The sequence below is a fragment of the Leuresthes tenuis genome, unplaced genomic scaffold (genome assembly GCF_036924035.1).
Source record: "Leuresthes tenuis unplaced genomic scaffold, fLeuTen1.0.hap1 SCAF_18, whole genome shotgun sequence".
Lineage (NCBI taxonomy): Eukaryota > Metazoa > Chordata > Actinopteri > Atheriniformes > Atherinopsidae > Leuresthes > Leuresthes tenuis.
Window position 1 is genome coordinate 464,467 of NW_027325372.1, and position 19,785 is coordinate 484,251.

A 19,785-nucleotide genomic window follows, 5' to 3' on the forward strand; every position below is an offset into this window, starting at 1 on the left:
AGACAAGGAGACAGGGAGAGGGAGACAAGGAGACAGGGAGAGAAGGAGACAAGGAGACAGGGAGAGAGGGAGACAGGGTGAGAGGGAGAGAAGGAGAAGGAGACAAGGAGACAGGAGGAGAAGGAGACAAGGAGAGAAGGAGACAAGGAGAGAAGGAGACAAGGAGACAGGGAGAGAGGGAGACAAGGAGACAGGGAGACAGGATGAGAAGGAGAGAGGGAGACAAGGAGACAGGGAGACAGGATGAGAAGGAGACGAGGAGACAGGGAGACAGGGAGAGAGGGAGAGAGGGAGACAAGGAGACAAGGAGAGGGAGACAAGGAGACAGGGAGAGGGAGACAAGGAGACAGGGAGACAGGGAGAGAGGGAGAGAGGGAGACAAGGAGACAGGGAGAGAGGGAGACAAGGAGACAGGGAGAGGGAGACAAGGAGAGAGGGAGACAAGGAGACAGGGAGAGAGGGAGACAGGGTGAGAGGGAGAGAGGGAGACAAGGAGACAGGGAGAGAGGGAGACAAGGAGACAGGGAGAGAGGGAGACAGGGTGAGAGGGAGAGAGGGAGACAAGGAGACAGGAGGAGAAGGAGACAAGGAGACAGGGAGAGAGGGAGACAGGGAGAGAGGATGAGAAGGAGACAAGGAGACAGGAGGAGAAGGAGACAAGGAGACAGGGAGAGAAGGAGACAAGGAGACAGGGTGAGAAGGAGACAAGGAGACAGGGTGAGAAGGAGACAAGGAGACAAGGAGAGAGGGAGACAGGGAGACAAGGAGACAGGGAGACAGGGTGAGAGGGAGACAAGGAGACAAGGAGAGAGGGAGACAAGGAGACAGGGTGAGATGGAGACAGGGAGACAGGAAGAGGGAGACAAGGAGACAGGGTGAGAAGGAGACAAGGAGACAGGGAGACAGGGAGAGGGAGACAAGGAGACAGGGTGAGAAGGAGACAAGGAGACAGGGAGACAGGGAGAGGGAGACAAGGAGACAGGGAGACAGGAAGAGGGAGACAAGGAGACAGGGTGAGAAGGAGACAAGGAGACAGGGAGACAGGGAGAGAAGGAGACAAGGAGACAGGGAGACAGGGAGAGGGAGACAAGGAGACAGGGAGACAGGGTGAGAGGGAGACAAGGAGACAGGGTGAGATGGAGACAGGGAGACAGGAAGAGGGAGACAAGGAGACAGGGTGAGAAGGAGACAAGGAGACAGGGTGAGAAGGAGACAAGGAGACAAGGAGAGAGGGAGAGAGGGAGACAGGGAGACAAGGAGACAGGGAGACAGGGTGAGAGGGAGACAAGGAGACAAGGAGAGAGGGAGACAAGGAGACAGGGTGAGAAGGAGACAAGGAGACAGGGAGACAGGGAGAGGGAGACAAGGAGACAGGGAGACAGGGTGAGAGGGAGACAGGGAGACAGGGAGAGGGAGACAAGGAGACAGGGAGACAGGGTGAGAGGGAGACAAGGAGACAGGGTGAGAGGGAGACAAGGAGACAGGGAGACAGGAAGAGGGAGACAAGGAGACAGGGTGAGAAGGAGACAAGGAGACAGGGAGAGGGAGACAAGGAGACAGGGAGACAGGGAGAGAGGGAGAGAGGGAGACAAGGAGACAGGGAGAGGGAGACAAGGAGAGAGGGAGAGAGGGAGACAAGGAGACAGGGAGAGAGGGAGACAAGGAGACAGGGAGAGAGGGAGACAGGGTGAGAGGGAGAGAGGGAGACAAGGAGACAGGAGGAGAAGGAGACAAGGAGACAGGGAGAGAGGGAGAGAGGGAGACAGGGAGAGAGGATGAGAAGGAGACAAGGAGACAGGAGGAGAAGGAGACAAGGAGACAGGGAGAGAAGGAGACAAGGAGACAGGGTGAGAAGGAGACAAGGAGACAGGGTGAGAAGGAGACAAGGAGAGAGGGAGAGAGGGAGACAGGGAGACAAGGAGACAGGGAGACAGGGTGAGAGGGAGACAAGGAGACAAGGAGAGAGGGAGACAAGGAGACAGGGTGAGATGGAGACAGGGAGACAGGAAGAGGGAGACAAGGAGACAGGGTGAGAAGGAGACAAGGAGACAGGGTGAGAAGGAGACAAGGAGACAAGGAGAGAGGGAGAGAGGGAGACAGGGAGACAAGGAGACAGGGAGACAGGGTGAGAGGGAGACAAGGAGACAAGGAGAGAGGGAGACAAGGAGACAGGGTGAGATGGAGACAGGGAGACAGGAAGAGGGAGACAAGGAGACAGGGTGAGAAGGAGACAAGGAGACAGGGAGAGAGGGAGAGAGGGAGACAGGGAGAGAGGATGAGAAGGAGACAAGGAGACAGGAGGAGAAGGAGACAGGGAGACAGGGAGAGGGAGACAAGGAGACAGGGAGACAGGGTGAGAGGGAGACAGGGAGACAGGAAGAGGGAGACAAGGAGACAGGAGGAGAAGGAGACAAGGAGACAGGGAGAGAGGGAGAGAGGGAGACAGGGAGAGAGGATGAGAAGGAGACAAGGAGACAGGAGGAGAAGGAGACAGGGAGACAGGGAGAGGGAGACAAGGAGACAGGGAGACAGGGTGAGAGGGAGACAGGGAGACAGGGAGAGGGAGACAAGGAGACAGGGAGACAGGGTGAGAGGGAGACAAGGAGACAGGGTGAGAGGGAGACAAGGAGACAGGGAGACAGGAAGAGGGAGACAAGGAGACAGGGTGAGAAGGAGACAAGGAGACAGGGAGACAGGGAGAGGGAGACAAGGAGACAGGGTGAGAAGGAGACAAGGAGACAGGGAGAGGGAGACAAGGAGACAGGGAGACAGGGTGAGAGGGAGACAAGGAGACAGGGAGAGAGGGAGACAAGGAGACAGGGTGAGATGGAGACAGGGAGACAGGAAGAGGGAGACAAGGAGACAGGGAGACAGGGAGAGAAGGAGACAAGGAGACAGGGAGACAGGGAGAGAAGGAGACAAGGAGACAGGGAGACAGGGAGACAAGGAGACAGGGAGACAAGGAGACAGGGAGACAGGGAGAGAAGGAGACAAGGAGACAGGGAGACAAGGAGACAGGGAGAGAAGGAGACAAGGAGAGAGGGAGACAAGGAGACAGGGAGAGGGAGACAAGGAGACAGGGAGAGGGAGACAAGGAGACAGGGAGACAAGGAGACAGGGAGAGAGGGAGACAAGGAGACAGGGAGACAGGGAGAGGGAGACAAGGAGACAGGGAGACAGGGAGAGGGAGACAAGGAGACAGGGAGACAGGGAGACAAGGAGACAAGGAGACAGGGAGACAGGGAGACAAGGAGACAGGGAGAGAGGGAGACAAGGAGACAGGGAGACAGGGAGAGGGAGACAAGGAGACAGGGAGACAGGGAGACAAGGAGACAGGGAGACAGGGAGAGAGGGAGACAAGGAGACAGGGAGACAGGGAGAGAAGGAGACAAGGAGACAGGGAGACAAGGAGACAGGGAGAGAGGGAGACAGAGAAAACTTCCACGAAGGTAATGAAGGAGAATTTCTCATGTGTGAACCCTTCATTTGAGCCAGATGTTTTGGTTCCAGGGTGAGAAGGAGACAAGGAGACAAGGAGAGAGGGAGAGAGGGAGACAGGGAGACAAGGAGACAGGGAGACAGGGTGAGAGGGAGACAAGGAGACAAGGAGAGAGGGAGACAAGGAGACAGGGTGAGATGGAGACAGGGAGACAGGAAGAGGGAGACAAGGAGACAGGGTGAGAAGGAGACAAGGAGACAGGGAGACAGGGAGAGGGAGACAAGGAGACAGGGAGACAGGGTGAGAGGGAGACAGGGAGACAGGGAGAGGGAGACAAGGAGACAGGGAGACAGGGTGAGAGGGAGACAAGGAGACAGGGTGAGAGGGAGACAAGGAGACAGGGAGACAGGAAGAGGGAGACAAGGAGACAGGGTGAGAAGGAGACAAGGAGACAGGGAGACAGGGAGAGGGAGACAAGGAGACAGGGTGAGAAGGAGACAAGGAGACAGGGAGAGGGAGACAAGGAGACAGGGAGACAGGGTGAGAGGGAGACAAGGAGACAGGGAGAGAGGGAGACAAGGAGACAGGGTGAGATGGAGACAGGGAGACAGGAAGAGGGAGACAAGGAGACAGGGAGACAGGGAGAGAAGGAGACAAGGAGACAGGGAGACAGGGAGAGAAGGAGACAAGGAGACAGGGAGACAGGGAGACAAGGAGACAGGGAGACAAGGAGACAGGGAGACAGGGAGAGAAGGAGACAAGGAGACAAGGAGACAGGGAGACAAGGAGACAGGGAGAGAAGGAGACAAGGAGAGAGGGAGACAAGGAGACAGGGAGACAGGGAGAGGGAGACAAGGAGACAGGGAGAGGGAGACAAGGAGACAGGGAGACAGGGAGACAAGGAGACAGGGAGAGAGGGAGACAAGGAGACAGGGAGACAGGGAGAGGGAGACAAGGAGACAGGGAGACAGGGAGAGGGAGACAAGGAGACAGGGAGACAGGGAGACAAGGAGACAAGGAGACAGGGAGACAGGGAGACAAGGAGACAGGGAGAGAGGGAGACAAGGAGACAGGGAGACAGGGAGAGGGAGACAAGGAGACAGGGAGACAGGGAGACAAGGAGACAGGGAGACAGGGAGAGAGGGAGACAAGGAGACAGGGAGACAGGGAGAGAAGGAGACAAGGAGACAGGGAGACAAGGAGACAGGGAGAGAGGGAGACAGAGAAAACTTCCACGAAGGTAATGAAGGAGAATTTCTCATGTGTGAACCCTTCATTTGAGCCAGATGTTTTGGTTCCAGATGTAAAAGGAGCAGGTAACGCCTGAGGGTCAGATTCTTAACACCACAGATACTGTGTCAGAAACATGTGAAACTTTCACATGAGAATGAAGCTCAGCCACACAGAGCTGCTGCTCTCTGTTCATTCAAATGAATAAAGAACTGCACACAGACTTAATAAAAGAGAAGAACTGAGAAATAAAGGGCTGTGAATGTATAATGAGCAGCTTCTGCTGAAATGAGGAGAAAACAGAAGCTTTTTGAGGGGAAAACAACAGCAGCACTAAAGTCAAGTATGAATAAACGGAATGAACGATTATTACTAATTAACAATGGTAATCTTTTTCCCTGTCAACAGAGGGTTATTTGTTATGATCTGGATTGTGAATGAGTCATGTTGAAATGTTTAAACTGTAATTTAATCAAATAACTGATTGTAAAATATCAGTAATGTGAGACAGAAGCAGCTTCTTCTGATCTTTACTGATCTCTCTGTCAGCTGTGGCCGTTTAGGCCGTAACAGTTTGTTTTAATATTCTTATTTTCAGGTCATTTGTTATGTTTTCAGGTCGTTTTTCCCCCCTTTTCACGTTAGGTTCACTCATCTCACCTGCTTCTGTTCACAGCTGCACATCATCACCTTCCCACAGCGTTTAGCTTCCAGGTTCAGTCTTTGCAGAATCCTCACTTTCCCTTCCACGCACACGCTGAAAGTTAAGTCTGGTTTTGCCATAGTTCAGTGTTTTTTATATCCGGCCCTCTGTTCTTACCTTTGTTATTGGAATAAACCTTTTTGATTTTTGATAAGTTCAGATTCTGGGTCCTCCCCTCCACCATCCTACTTGACATTTCCACCCTCTCTGCTCATCTGTTTCCCTCCTTCTGCCCTTCATTTACTCTTTTCTCTCATCGGTGAACATCTTTTCCACCAACTCTGTCACGTCTCGTCACTTCCTGTTTTATTTTGAAATACTAACTTTCTCCTCTCTTTCCAGGTACCTTGGCCTTCCTCCTGTCTGATTGTCTTCCCTGATTCCAAAGTGTTTCCACCTGTTCCTCACGTTCTCCAATATTCTGCGTCTCCCTTTGTCCTGTTTCAGTTTGTTTCGCAGATCTGGATATGTCCTGTTTCCACCTGTTTCCACCTGTTTCCACCTGTTTCCACCTGCATTACTCGCCTCCTGAATCTCAGCCTTGCCTTGAGCCTGCAGTCGAGCGACTCTCCTGCAGAGCATATTTATTTGTAATTTATCCGTAGTTTATGTAACTCACAGTAAGTTTCATAGCTCTGTTCCTCCTTTGGTGGAGCGTTTTGTTGTGTTCATTCAGACCTTTTGTGCCGCCGTTAAAGGCGAGCTTTAAGGTAATAGTTAACATTTCAGTGTCTCGTTGTTGTTTTTAAGAGAGCGTCCTTGTTTAAATCCGCCTCAGGAGAGCGTGACCTTGTGTTATCATTCATAGCTTTTCTGCTTTTGTTCATGTTAACTCAGCTGCACTCAGCCACAGTTCCTGAGCAGAGCGCTCAGGTTTTCCCTGTTCTGTGAGGAGATGCCTTGCTGCGCTTTGTTTACTGAATAAACATCTTCTGCATCCTGAGGTCGTGACAAACTCAACCTTTTTCCTTCCATGATGTTATCCCAACATTTTAAGAGCACCTCGGCGGTTTAACTTCTTCCTGTGAGCGCTCGTCACTTCTCTCCCTCTCAAACCCTCTCCTCTGTTTCTGATGTGGGAGGAGAGGAGCTGGGTTTTATTAAATATGGTGAAGCAGAGAGAGGAGAAATGTGAGCGAGGCAAACGCTGCCAGGAAAATGTGTGAAAATGAAGAGGCGAGAGTGTGAAGCTGCGGTTTGCAGGCGTGACACATTTACTGCGAGGACGCGCTGCCGTCTCACAGAACACTGCGATCATGGTGGAATTACACTTCAATCAATGAAATCAAGAGAAACGCAGCAGCAGAAAGGATAACTCTTTAAAAATGTCTGTGGCAGAGCTGCAGAAACACTCCCAGTAAATCTCCTCCCTGAGTTCCCTCCTGGACTGAGGTGATGTGTAAATGCTGCTCTCAGGGTTGTGTGTGAAGCTTTCTGCAGACGGCACGTTTCAGCATGTCCAGAAAGTTAAAAACTGTCATGTACCGAGTCTCTGGGCTGGGGAGGGCGGAGTCCATGAGCCCTGAGTCAGCGTTAATCTAAATGAAACTAACATAAAATCTGCTTTAGCCATGGACCTCCAACGAAAACCTGAACATGGAGAAAAATCCAGTCACTGCCTCCAAAGTGCTGCTGGGCACATCTGGAGCGTCTGGAGTGTCTTGTTGTATTTCTGGTGTGTGCACCTTCATTATCCCCCCCCCAACATGTTGGATCAGCATCGCTCTCTCTGGCTGCTCAGTGCAGCGAATGATCAGCAGTGGCACAGAGAGCACATTTAACCTGTCACACACCATCATTTGTCTTCACGCCGTGACAACATGTGAAGGAACTGAAGACAAACTGATGATCAGGACTCAGCAGAAACCAGCTCTGCGTGACATCCCAGAAACACACGAAGCTGCTGTGTTCGTGCTTTATCTCTTTTAGATCTACAGGGAATGAAATCGTTTTTTGGTCCTGTATCTTGTGTTTTCCCCAGCTGCTGCACTTCTAAAGAAGATGAGTGAAGAAGAGAAGATGGACATGAAAGCAGATCTTTTACCTTCTCGTAGTACTTGACTTCATACTCGGTGCGGCTGCTGTTCGGGTAAGATGGCTGCCTCCACACCAGGGTGATGCTCTTCTGCTCGATCTTCTCTGCCCGCAGCTCGCTGATCAGAGACGGCGCTGCAGAGGGAGAGAGGAGGAGGATGAGCTCATTCAGTAGGAACACCAGCAGAAAGCTGTCAGAGAGCAGGTCCCGACTACGCTTTCAGACGTGAGAGAGTTCATTAGTCCTGAGCTCGGAGCAGATCGACAGACATCGACTCTTCATCTGAACTCTGGTGACCACAGAAGTTCTGCTGACTGAAACGCTGCCACTGATCACAGCAGAGAAGATGAATTATCTGAACAAAGCGCTCCTAATTAAACCTCCTGTGTAATGACTCTATTCACCACGCAAACAATTTCATTACTGCTGGAAAATCAGCGCTTTGATTCTGTGTCAACAAATGACAGGCTGCACCGAGCCCAATAATCAGCAGGCGCCGCCCACGTGCGCTTAACTGCTAATTAAAGCGCGTTTAACGAAGTATAAAATGAGTTGTCAGAGAAAGGGAATAATGGGGTGGTTCAGGGGGAAGAAGTTTTCTGTCACTTATTCCAACGTCTGTCTCAGAAACCTGATCCAGTTCCCTGTTCCTGCACACCGCAGCGTCTCACGTGCACGTGAGGAGCCTCGAGCCCTTGAGCACATCGCAGCGTCTCACGTGCACCTGAGGAGCCTCGAGCCCTCGGACCGGTGGAGGAACACGTCCAGCACACACACTTCAACACACACAGGACGGCAGGAAATGGTGGTGAGTGTTGGTTTGGCTCCCTGTGCGAGGGAAGAAGTCGCTGCCATCTGAGATGGTTTCTGCGCTCCCACGTGCACGCAGAACACGTAGAGGCACAGGAAAGCACACACACACGGATTTCACAGGTAATATGGAGGCCCTGTGGGCAACAAGCCCCCCCAGCTCTGCTGTGGAAGCACACAAGGGCTGCTTTTAAACCATAGAGCAGAAATCATGCCACAAACAGCTCCTGGTGAGGTCCAGCAGACGGCTTTTAGACTTTAAAGGCTCTGTGATGAAAGAATAAATGAATCATGGATGGCAGCGAACAGCTTCTCAGTGACTTCACTTCGACGGCAGCTGAAGGGTCCCGCCACATCTACAAAAAGCACCCACAGGAAAACAGAAGAGAACGCTGCATCGTTGGCGTCCGGCAGCACGGATACAGAGGTGTGCATCTGTTTCAGGCCGTTTGTCCAGCTGCAAACCGCCACGCTGTCGCCGTGTTGGATGTGAGCAGGCGGCCCTGACAAATCAGAGAGCTGGAATGTATGCTTCCAACAAATCTGTGTCACCATTAAAAGCTGCCAGCTTTGGGGGTTATCGTGGCTCTGTGCTCAGGTCTCTGAGGCAGTTGGATTTATGGTGAAACTTTGGCCCAAAATGGCAGCGGCTGCATCCATCCTGTCTGGTTATCAAAGCAGACAGACAGACGAGCTCCTCTCCCCAGAGGCGGCAGCAGGCCTGAGCATCTCACATCCATTGGTGTGTTTTTCCTCCTCCTCAGTCTCCTCACCTCCTTATCTCTCCTCCTCCTGACACCACTCTGTCTGCATCGCGGCCCCCGGGGGACTCCGCTGTTCCCTGCAGGCCTCTTTTGCCGCGCTGAGATGACATCCATCTTGTCAGGAGTAGGTTTCATTGTTGGACTCCTGGCCGCCGCCACCCTGGATGCAACCTTCCCTCTGCCTACGCATATTAAAGACAGCGAGCGCATGCATGTGTGAAGAGGAGCGGAAAAGTTGTCGACAGGAGTGATTGAGTGAGCTGCACCTGTCAGGCCTGCTCTTATTCAGATGGTTAAGAAGCAGCAGCAGCGATGATGCCTTCAGGCACACACCTATGGCTTCATCCTGCAGTTAAACCCACTGACAGCAGAGGAATGGAACATTTAATTCCTTTTTGTTCTGTTCCCTGGGGCCTCAGCCCAGTATTTCTATCAGAGGTTCTGATATCCCAGTGGAGTGGGCGTTTGAACGGACTCTAAAGTTTAATGTGCCCAACTTTTGGTCTGGTTAACTTTTTCCACAACTTTACTGGAACATCTGCTAACTAAATAAAAATGTCTTTACAAACAGGAACTATTCAGATATTCTGCTGAGGAGCGCTTAATACCTCTGACACACTTTCAAGGATCACTGGAGTTGACAAATACTGCAGCAGCCTCTCACAGTAAAAGTGGGAGGAAAGAGAGTCAGAGCATCTTTAAATTCGTGAATAAAGACCAGCTAAATGTTATCAGATATGTAAAATGCTCCCCTATCCGTTCTGTATTTGGGTGTCCATTAGAACTAATAAGTCTTTGATTTTGCATCTGTGCACATCTGGGCCCTGGTGCTCAGTTTATCTCCCTCTGTGTGTGTTGTAATCAGAACCAAACCAGGTTTTCCCAAATAGAATAAGCATATTTTTCAGTTAAAACGAGTGAACAAAGACAGTTAACAGAGCCACAGTTCTGACTCTGAAGTAGTGCAACACCCACAGATTTACCAAGGCTGGACCTTTAAAGGCAAATCGAGCAACTATTCTTAGTAGCTGTTTCACCTTTTAAATTTGGCTTCTTCTTCTGGCTCAACCAGCCAGAAAGGTGAAGCAGCAGTGGTTCCAGGGAGCTGAAGAAGGTGAGAGCAGAGGAGCTGATTGACCAGTTGTTTCACTAATAGGCCCTTTCCCAACTCCTCACACCTTCAAATAACCCCACAGGAAGCTGTTGCATGCAGGGTTCTGTGTGAAAGTCTGAGTTTTACAGGACTGCAAACCTGCATTTTCTCATTGGCTGGTTTCAGAACAGCAAAATAACAAGAAAGGAAAGAACAGGCAGAGTGTGGAGTCTCTGGAGTCCATGGGTTAGTATGAATATGGTGTAGAATTAATGAGACAGTGACAGATCAGAAAACAGGAAAAGGACTGCACTGTATCGCCTTTTCTAGACAAGCAAACCACTGAAAGCACTTTTACAATAAAAGTGATTTGTCAGTTTATATAGATCTAGAGGTTGTCCCCTCCAGTGTCCCTCCAGTGTCCCTCCACTGTCCCTTCAGTGTCCCTCCAGTGTCCCTCACAGCTACATGTGGCCTGGAGGAGCCAGGACTCGACCCACCAACCTTCCCCCTAAACTACAGCGTTCCAGTTCCAGCTACTCCTGTAACTCCAGTTTCACAATAAAGGCTCAAGAAGGTAGAAGACATTCATGTTTCCTCAGCTGTTCTGTGCTGTTGCTCTCCTGATGCAGCTGCTGCTCAGACTAAAAGGCAGAGGAGTTGGACAGAACAAGGTCCCTGAGCTTACAGATGAGAGGTTCAATACCCCTTTACAAACCTTTCCTCAGGTTAGGAGTTAAAGAAAACCATCCTGGATTCTGGAAAATTTGACGTGTTGCATGTGTCCAAATATACAATTTTACTATTTTCAGTCAGACTGGACGGAAAAATAAAAACTCTTATTACAGTCAGCTATTGTGGCAACATATAGTTTATATTATTATGATAATCTGATCCCTAATGAACGTAAGATGGGAAGAAAATGGAAGAAGGTGAAATGAGTGAAGAAAAGAAAACAACCTAATATCCAGGCTTCAGAGGAAGGTGAGCAGCTGCAGCCAGAGACAGGTTTTATCTGCGGTTATTATCATTCACATCACTGTTGGAAGAAAACTGGAGGAGATGTGTTCAGAGAGTCTTTCTATGAGCAACACACAGAGAGTATTTCTGACTGTTAGTGGGAGGAACTGCAGAGAAGACACCTGGATAAGGCTCATTTCCATCTAAACTACTAAATTATATGTTACATGGATGCAGCCTACCTGCGTGTGTGTGTGGCTGTGTTGGTCTGATTAGATGTCAGTCTGTAGGTGGGAGAAAGAAAGAGGAGGACAAAGACTCTCGCTGCCTGACATATTCAGAAGGACCTGATGGACCCGGCTGAGCAACCCCACCAGGCTCTGAAAATACTCGACCAACAGAGAGTCAAACATGCCAATTAAATTAGCGTGAGGAATCTCTGTGAGATCTGACTGACAGCTGTTCCAAGGAGAAGAAAAGACAGGAAGCAGCGGCGTGAGAAGAAAAGAAGACTTTTAATCTGCACGGAGCCTGCAGATCTGACCGTCACAGGGGGAGCTGCTCGGGCCAAAGGGAGAAAAACTGCTGCTGACATCTGCTGATTCTGAACAGGCCCGGGGTGCTGCAGCCTGAAGGCAGAGGCAGGGTGGGATCACGACACTCCGTTAAGGCGGGCAGCGGCGCCTGAAGCGGCTAAAAACACACACAACCCAGACCTGCTGCAGGAGGCTGGCAGAGCAGCTTCATCTTCACTCCTACACCCACACATCTTTCCTCCTCTGTGAGTCACAGCGAGTCAGGTGCAGACGCTGATCCCATCCAGAGGGAGCTGCACACACCAGATATACACATGCATGCATGTCTGTAACCGGCATGTTGGGCCTTGGGATAAGTCTTTGGATGTTCAGGTAATAATGATTGGCAGCTTGTTTGACCTTTCACAGCATTCCAACACTTGCATGAAGTTCAGATATCAGAGAAGCTTTATCTATCCCAAATGGGCAGTTCAGTCAGACAGCTTTCCCAGTCAGAGGCAGCAGATTAGACACCTACCGGCTGATTTCTCCCTTTTATCTCAGGAAGAAATCCTTATTAAGCATTTTATCTGTTTTCTGAAGTTAAACTCATTTTAAACATTTGAGCTTCGTTGTTCTTCTTGCACCATGAGCAACATGCCAGGATAGACACACTTATATCTGTTATATAGGCACGGTCAAAAGGATTAGGAATGCCAACAAATCCACACATTCAAAGTAATGCAGCTGGATGGAATAAAACAATAGGTTGCTTTCAGATGGAGGGCAGGAAGTGAGCTGAGATCTGCCGTCTGTTTTGTGTGGTTTATGGAAGCTCTAATCGTTCTAATGCAGAAAAGGAAAAGGGTTTTTTAGAGTCTCCAAGATAGTCGAGAGATTTAAAAATCAGAACAACGTTCCTGTTAACGTTCCTGTAAACATTCCTGTAAACGTTCCTGTGAACGTTCCTGTAAACGTTCCTGTAAACATTCCTGTAAACATTCCTGTAAACGTTCCTGTAAACGTTCCTGTAAACGTTCCTGTAAACATTCCTGTAATCGTTCCTGTAAACATTCCTGTAAACGTTCCTGTAAACATTCCTGTAAACGTTCCTGTAAACGTTCCTGTAAACATTCCTGTAAACGTTCCTGTAAACATTCCTGTAAACGTTCCTGTAAACATTCCTGTAAACATTCCTGTAAACATTCCTGTAAACGTTCCTGTAAACGTTCCTGTAAACGTTCCTGTAAACATTCCTGTAAACGTTCCTGTAAACATTCCTGTAAACATTCCTGTAAACCTTCCTGTAAACGTTCCTGTAAACATTCCTGTAAACGTTCCTGTAAACATTCCTGTAAACATTCCTGTAAACGTTCCTGTAAACGTTCCTGTAAACATTCCTGTAAACATTCCTGTAAACGTTCCTGTAAACATTCCTGTAAACATTCCTGTAAACGTTCCTGTAAACATTCCTGTAAACATTCCTGTAAACGTTCCTGTAAACATTCCTGTAAACGTTCCTGTAAACGTTCCTGTAAACGTTCCTGTAAACATTCCTGTAAACGTTCCTGTAAACATTCCTGTAAACGTTCCTGTAAACCACGTTTCTGATGTAAAATGTAACACGTTACTGGATAAATGAAAGAGATTTCTAGCAGCTACCAGGACTTTTAATCATTAATGTCAGTTAATGTGCTTTGTGTCTGAAAACCATCTGCTCTTGCAGGTGTAGCGTTGAAATAACTTCCTGCATGTATTCCTCTGGCCCTGTGACATATTTGGACATAATTGGTCTTTTTTTAAGATAAATAAAAGCAAATATGTGTTTAAAAACATTAAAGGGGGAAAAGATTGTTTCAGCCTGCCTGTTTTTCTCCCTCTGAAATAGTCTGTTCCCTCCTTTTTCCTTGTGAGGAAAGGAGCAAACGTGTTCAAATTCACAGGAATAGTTGAGTATTATGAGTGGAATAAATGACCCAAAACTAGAGATGATCGGTTACGCTTTGTCCAAGATGTCTGACGTACGCCAAAAAACGCATGAAAGTTAAGTCGCGACGCGTCGTGTGATTACAGGCGTGCAGCAGTGCTCACGCGTGCACGTGCACGTGCACGGGGGACCATTATAAGTCAATGAGGAGACTGCATTACACGTCAGGCGTGGTTTGTTGCACTTTGAAGCGATTCTGGCGGGATAGTGTGGTGTCGGCCTGATGATCTGAACCGTTTCATCCAGCTGCTGTCAGAGAGTCGACATCCAGAGACGCTGCCGCCAACTTCACCCCCCCCCCAGCAGAAAACCCACAGAAGATGGTAAACAGAGGCGCTGCCAGACTCTCCACACACGGCAATAAAGACCTCACCCAGTATTAGTCTGAGAAAAGGAAGCTGTCTTTCTCTCTCTTCTGATGCATTTTTCACCTTTCTGCATCTCCTGACAGAAGACGTGGATCAAAGACCTTCAAACCCTGAACAATCCTCTGATTCTCAGGATAACAGTCTGTCAGAGTGTCATCAACCACCTCCAAGCTTTGTTGTTCTTCCTCCACGATTCCCCGAACAACACGAAGCAGCCTGTAAATCCACTCAGAGAGCACACATACTAAAGACTCTCAGAGTGCCTCTTCATAGACTCCAATTATAATCCAAGAGGTAGGCAATTAAAATTCCCATCACAGGGTGACAAAGCGTCTTAAGTGGCTGGGCTATAGTCCTGAAAAGTAGCTTGATGACTCTATTCATTTGGTGCCTGCTGAAGCCTCACCTTCCCATCAGTTCTAATTAAAGAGGCAAAAGGATCCAAGCGGCTCCTTGCAGAGGGCTGGAGGCGGGACGAGGGCTGGGGGGCTGCTGGAGACTAAATGACGAAGGAGAGGAGTTTTGTACTCGGACACTTTCGCAGCTCCTTCAGTGAAGGGAAGAAAAAACAATATCCAACAGTTTCTGACACCAAATCAGTTCAGAGTCAGACTTATGAACATTCAGTCAAACAGAGCTGTGCACTCATCTGTCAGAATCATCACATCCAGGAAGTTATCGTTTCCAGCCTCATCTTCCTTTAATCAAACAGGCTCCACTGACTGCAGTACTGCTCACCACCTCCACTCTGCAGCTGCTCAATATAAACCGAATACTTCCCTCTTTTATCAGATGGTTGTCTTTCTGAAGCACTAAAGATCTCAGCAGAGCTTCTTTGTCATTCCAGCTCACGGACTGTTAGGCAGCCATAAGGGTCAGAGCTGATTAGCTCCAGCTTTGATCAGCTCAGCTGGTTTCATTAGAGCAACTTTTAAAGGCTAAAAAAGATAATAGTTTGTCACAAAATGGAAACATCAGAGTATCTTCCACAAACATATTCTGTTCTGTTCTGCTGATGTTGGACCGGACCTCTGCCTCTGATTCTGCTCCACAGGCTGAGGTAAAGGGTGGGTGTATCAGGGTCGGCTTTGCACTGGATCCCCTCATATCTGCCTTTAAGTACAGCTCCTCTTCCTCCTCTCTTTCCTTTGGTGTCCCACAGGGTTCAGTTCTGGGGCCTTTATTGTTCCTGTTACATCTGCTCCCTCTTTAAGGACATATCCTCTCACTGCTATGCAGATGACATTCAGCTGTGTTTTTCTTTTGTCATTTTTATGTTCCAGCCTTTTGTAGAGAAAAACTTGCCATACAAATAAAAATGAACTTACTACAACACCTCTTGAACCAAAACAGCTGATCAAAGATCAGTTGTTTGCTGTTATTTTACTCCACTTCTCTTCTACAGCTGCTCCATCAACACATGATCTCTTTTTCATAAGTTCAACAACATCATCGGTGCTTGGAGTGCGTTCGGCTCAGATGTACATCTGTACTACGGGTGCAACGGTACAGCTACGATCCGTACCTCGGTTTTTGGGCCGCAGTTTCGGTTCAGTTTCATTAGGCGTTTTGTGTGTAAAGAGAACAAGTTTTTTTCTCCCAAAATTCTCTCTTTATTTTGCTTGTCAGCAAAAACTGGTAACATACCAGTATCACTGCGGTACTGAATAATAAAACAATTTTCTTTCCAGTTAACAGTTACTAAACACAACTCTCAAATGGGAAAATTAAAATTCTGACTAGGAGCTCAGAAATTCCGACATTCGCGTAAAACTTAAACGCACCATTAGTGGCAGCACACACGCTGCCCTCTCGATGCGCGCTGCGATGTGAATCAGACTAACTAACGGAACAGTACTCTGTTAGACGCTGTTAACCCAGCCGTGCAGACCAGAGACCAGCCCCCCCTACACGACCCCCGACCATCGGCTACCGGTAGATGTCCTGGTGCTCCGATGGCTGATCCACCGCTGCTCTGAACTCCTCCTGCTGGCCATGCCTCTTTGGTTTCCTTTTCCCTCCAGTTACAGCAGTGTGACTCGCAGGGGGTGCAACAGTGATCGGACATTAACTCGCGTCCTGCGGGGAGGACTTTTCACCCGCCTGGAGAGGCACACAAACCCAAACCCCGCGGTCCATAAGGGTGTAATGTCCGGTGCACAGCGGACCGAACAGTTCAATATTTTACTGAGAACCGTTGCGTCCCTAATCTGCACCTGCACCTGCACCTGTACCTGCACCTGTACCTGCACCTGTAGCTGCACCTGTACCTGCACCTGTACCTGCACCTGTACCTGCACCTGTACCTGTACCTGTACCTGTACCTGTACCTGCACCTGTACCTGCACCTGTACCTGCACCTGCACCTGCACCTGCACCTGTACCTGTACCTGCACCTGTACCTGTACCTGTACCTGTACCTGCACCTGCACCTGTACCTGCACCTGTACCTGCACCTGTACCTGCACCTGTACCTGCACCTGTACCTGCACCTGTACCTGTACCTGTACCTGTACCTGCACCTGTACCTGCACCTGCACCTGCACCTGCACCTGCACCTGCACCTGCACCTGTACCTGCACCTGTACCTGCACCTGTACCTGCACCTGTACCTGCACCTGTACCTGTACCTGTACCTGCACCTGCACCTGTACCTGCACCTGTACCTGCACCTGTACCTGTACCTGCACCTGTACCTGTACCTGTACCTGTACCTGCACCTGCACCTGTACCTGCACCTGCACCTGCACCTGCACCTGTACCTGCACCTGCACCTGCACCTGTACCTGCACCTGCACCTGTACCTGCACCTGCACCTGTACCTGTACCTGTACCTGTACCTGCACCTGTACCTGTACCTTACAAACAGATTTGGCAGCGATGGTTTTCAGATATGAAAAAAAGGAACATTTACAACAGTTTGTCCAGAATAAACAGACTGGAGGACAAGCGCTAAGTGATGCTGTAACTAAATGTGTTTCTGCTGATTTGAGGCCACAGTCCTGGTAGAAGAGGCAGAACAACACGTACTCAACCTTTGTGTAGAACAGTTAGTTCTTTTAGTACCGACACCCGGATTTCACCACAGCTCCTCCTGTTTCTGCTCATTTCCACTTTTCTCCTGTACTGTTACTCCTCCTCTGCTCCTTATCTTTGACTTTTTATCTGTAAATCTGCCTCATAACTTCACTGCCATCCATATGCAACCATTAGTAAATATTCTTCTACGGTTTTCACGCATGTTTCAGCAGCTGCATGCACACCATTCTGGAGAAATCCATCACATTCACCCTGAAGGCCTTCTGCTGCACCACTCGCCTCCCTCCATCCCATCACTTCTATATTCATTCCCCTCCCCTCTCCTCCCTTTATGCATCCATCTCTGAGGCCCCTGAAACTCTGCAGGGACCAGGCATCTAAAGCCTGGCCAGTAATCCTCTCAGGATATTGAAATGCCAATCCCTCCTCCTCCCTGACCCGCACCTCCACCTCATCTCTGCAGCCTTCCTGCATCCCGGCTTCTCCTCTGCCTCGACTAAAGGGCTTTGGATGCTCCATTGGGGGCCGACACACTCACCCCAACACACTGGTTACAGAAGCACACACATAAAGAGCAGTTCTGTGGCAGGATGTCATGACCGCATCATTTCTTAAACACAGATACGGAGCATGAAGCGATGTAACAGAGTGCACAACAAGCGCCTGACCTGCCGTGTGCAGAGCGGGGTGCATGAGGAGCCCCCAACCCCCGGGCAAATCTGATCCTTCGTTTCTCCTAACGCGACTCCAGTTCCCCTCCTATTATCCATCCAAGACACACCACATAAACCCCCCCACCCCTCAGTGGCCTGGAAGGTCTTGATAAAACCTCATCTGCTTGGGAGGAATCCAGTGCTCTACTGTGCATGTGCAGGCGCCCGGTTCAAAAAGACGCTTTGAAAGAATCCAATTCACATTCGGTTTTAATGTCACAATATCTTACATGCTGTTTCTGATGGCTGGAATTGAACTTTTAGAAATATAAATAGACCCCAGTGAATCTTTTTTGTGTTTTTATGAGTAATATCGCACAAAGTCGCTGAACACAGACTAAATCCTCCAGGCTCTCTGGGCTCCGAGGTGCTGGGTAAAAAAGGGCCATTACTAACAAGCTTACTGTGCTTAGAAAAACAAATAGAGCTCTGTGAGAGAAGGTGGGGAACAGCGAGGACAGCAGAGGAGGAGAGGCTGGCGGTGATCGTGTGCAGAGAAGACGGCTGGAAGAGACACAGCAGACAGAGATCACCTTCTAAGAATAGTGCACTTATGGCGAGACCCAGAAAGGATACAGTGGAGGAAATGAGGAAGGAAATAGAGGGTAAAAAAAGAAGAGACCAGGATACCAGGGGAGGGGGGAGTAATAAAGAGATGATGAGGTGGAAAAGGTGAGAGTGGGGGGGAGCTGCTCCCAAATCCCTGCTGCAGTATTTATAAAGGTCAGTGAGTTTTGATGGTGATAAGTCTTCATGGGGAGCTGCTCACAGATAGAGCAATCCTCCACAGCTCAGTGGCTGATGTACGCTGCCATGATACAAATATACGTCCGCCATGTTGAGGAGGGCTCAGAACAAACATCTGTGAAATGGACCACAATTCATTGACTCATCATTACATTTAATGTATATTCTGTTACTTTTTGGAATTAAATGAACCTCCTGCAGGCAGATCTACCTCTTAAACAGGCTCATGTGTGAAAACATGTGAATATCTGGCAGATTCTGCATTTAATCTTCTGTAAGTTTCTCCAAACATGTAGAATTCATAAAAAAATCCCCTTTTTACAGTGTCGTTTCCACCCTGCTCTCATTCCCAAAGCAGCAAGCAGAACCAGGTTCCACAACGTCTCAAAGTGACGACATCAGAGAGGACACAGGTTCTTTTTCATGCTAATGTGCAGCAGGTTCTGCTAAGTGAAAAACTGGACCTGGTAGTTCTACACAGCAGCGGTGTGTCTTCATCCTCTCTTGGAGAAACAACAGGCAGGGCTTTATGTCTACCTCTGAGACACCGATCAACATTTAAACAACAGCTGTTCTGAAACCTGGACACATAATGACTGATTAGACTCTAATCACTTGTGTCATCGTGTGTTTCTCCTCCACAGCTTCTGCTCTGCTGTGTCCCTTCGGTTCATACCGACTCACATACAGACAGGAGGGAGACGGGCGTCTCTGGCCTGGTGTTACGCTGCTTGTTGTCCCCTCTTTCCTGTCCTCTCAGCAGGTGTCTCTGGCCTGGTGTTACGCTGCTTGTTGTCCCCTCTTTCCTGTCCTCTCAGCAGGTATCTCTGGCCTGGTGTTACGCTGCTTGTTGTCCCCTCTTTCCTGTCCTCTCAGCAGGTGTCTCTGGCCTGGTGTTACGCTGCTTGTTGTCCCCTCTTTCCTGTCCTCTCAGCAGGTGTCTCTGGCCTGGTGTTACGCTGCTTGTTGTCCCCTCTTTCCTGTCCTCTCAGCAGGTATCTCTGGCCTGGTGTTACGCTGCTTGTTGTCCCCTCTTTCCTGTCCTCTCAGCCCCAGCTGGTCCAGGCAGATGGACCCTTCCTGGTTCTGGTTCTGATGGAGGTTTCTTCCTGGTTCTGGTTCTGATGGAGGTTTCTTCCTGGTTCTGGTTCTGATGGAGGTTTCTTCCTGTTAAAAGGGAGTTTTTTCTCTGCACTGCTGCACGCCGCCTCATGCACGCTCCAGGATTGAATCAAGGTTGAGATTTGATGTAATCTGTTTGTTTCCTCTGCAAGGCAAACACTGAATTGGACTTTATTGGATTGTATCAAATTGGGCCAGAACTGAACTTGTTTTCTTTTGATGAAAAGTTCCCTGATATGAGCTTTTCTGTCTTTTTGTTC

At 49.2% G+C, this 19,785-nt stretch overlaps 1 protein-coding gene across 3 annotated transcripts in view; it reads right to left on the reverse strand.

Moving 5' to 3' along the window:
* The window catches only part of LOC140274926 (ephrin type-A receptor 7-like), a 169,655-nt gene that overhangs the window by 39,176 nt on the left and 110,694 nt on the right, over window positions 1–19,785 (reverse strand). For all 3 annotated transcript variants that reach the window (XM_072370317.1, XM_072370316.1, XM_072370315.1), the window contains exon 6: window positions 7,417–7,541. In XM_072370317.1, coding sequence (XP_072226418.1) covers window positions 7,417–7,541 — 125 coding nt within the window. The remainder of the gene's footprint in view (window positions 1–7,416; window positions 7,542–19,785) is intronic.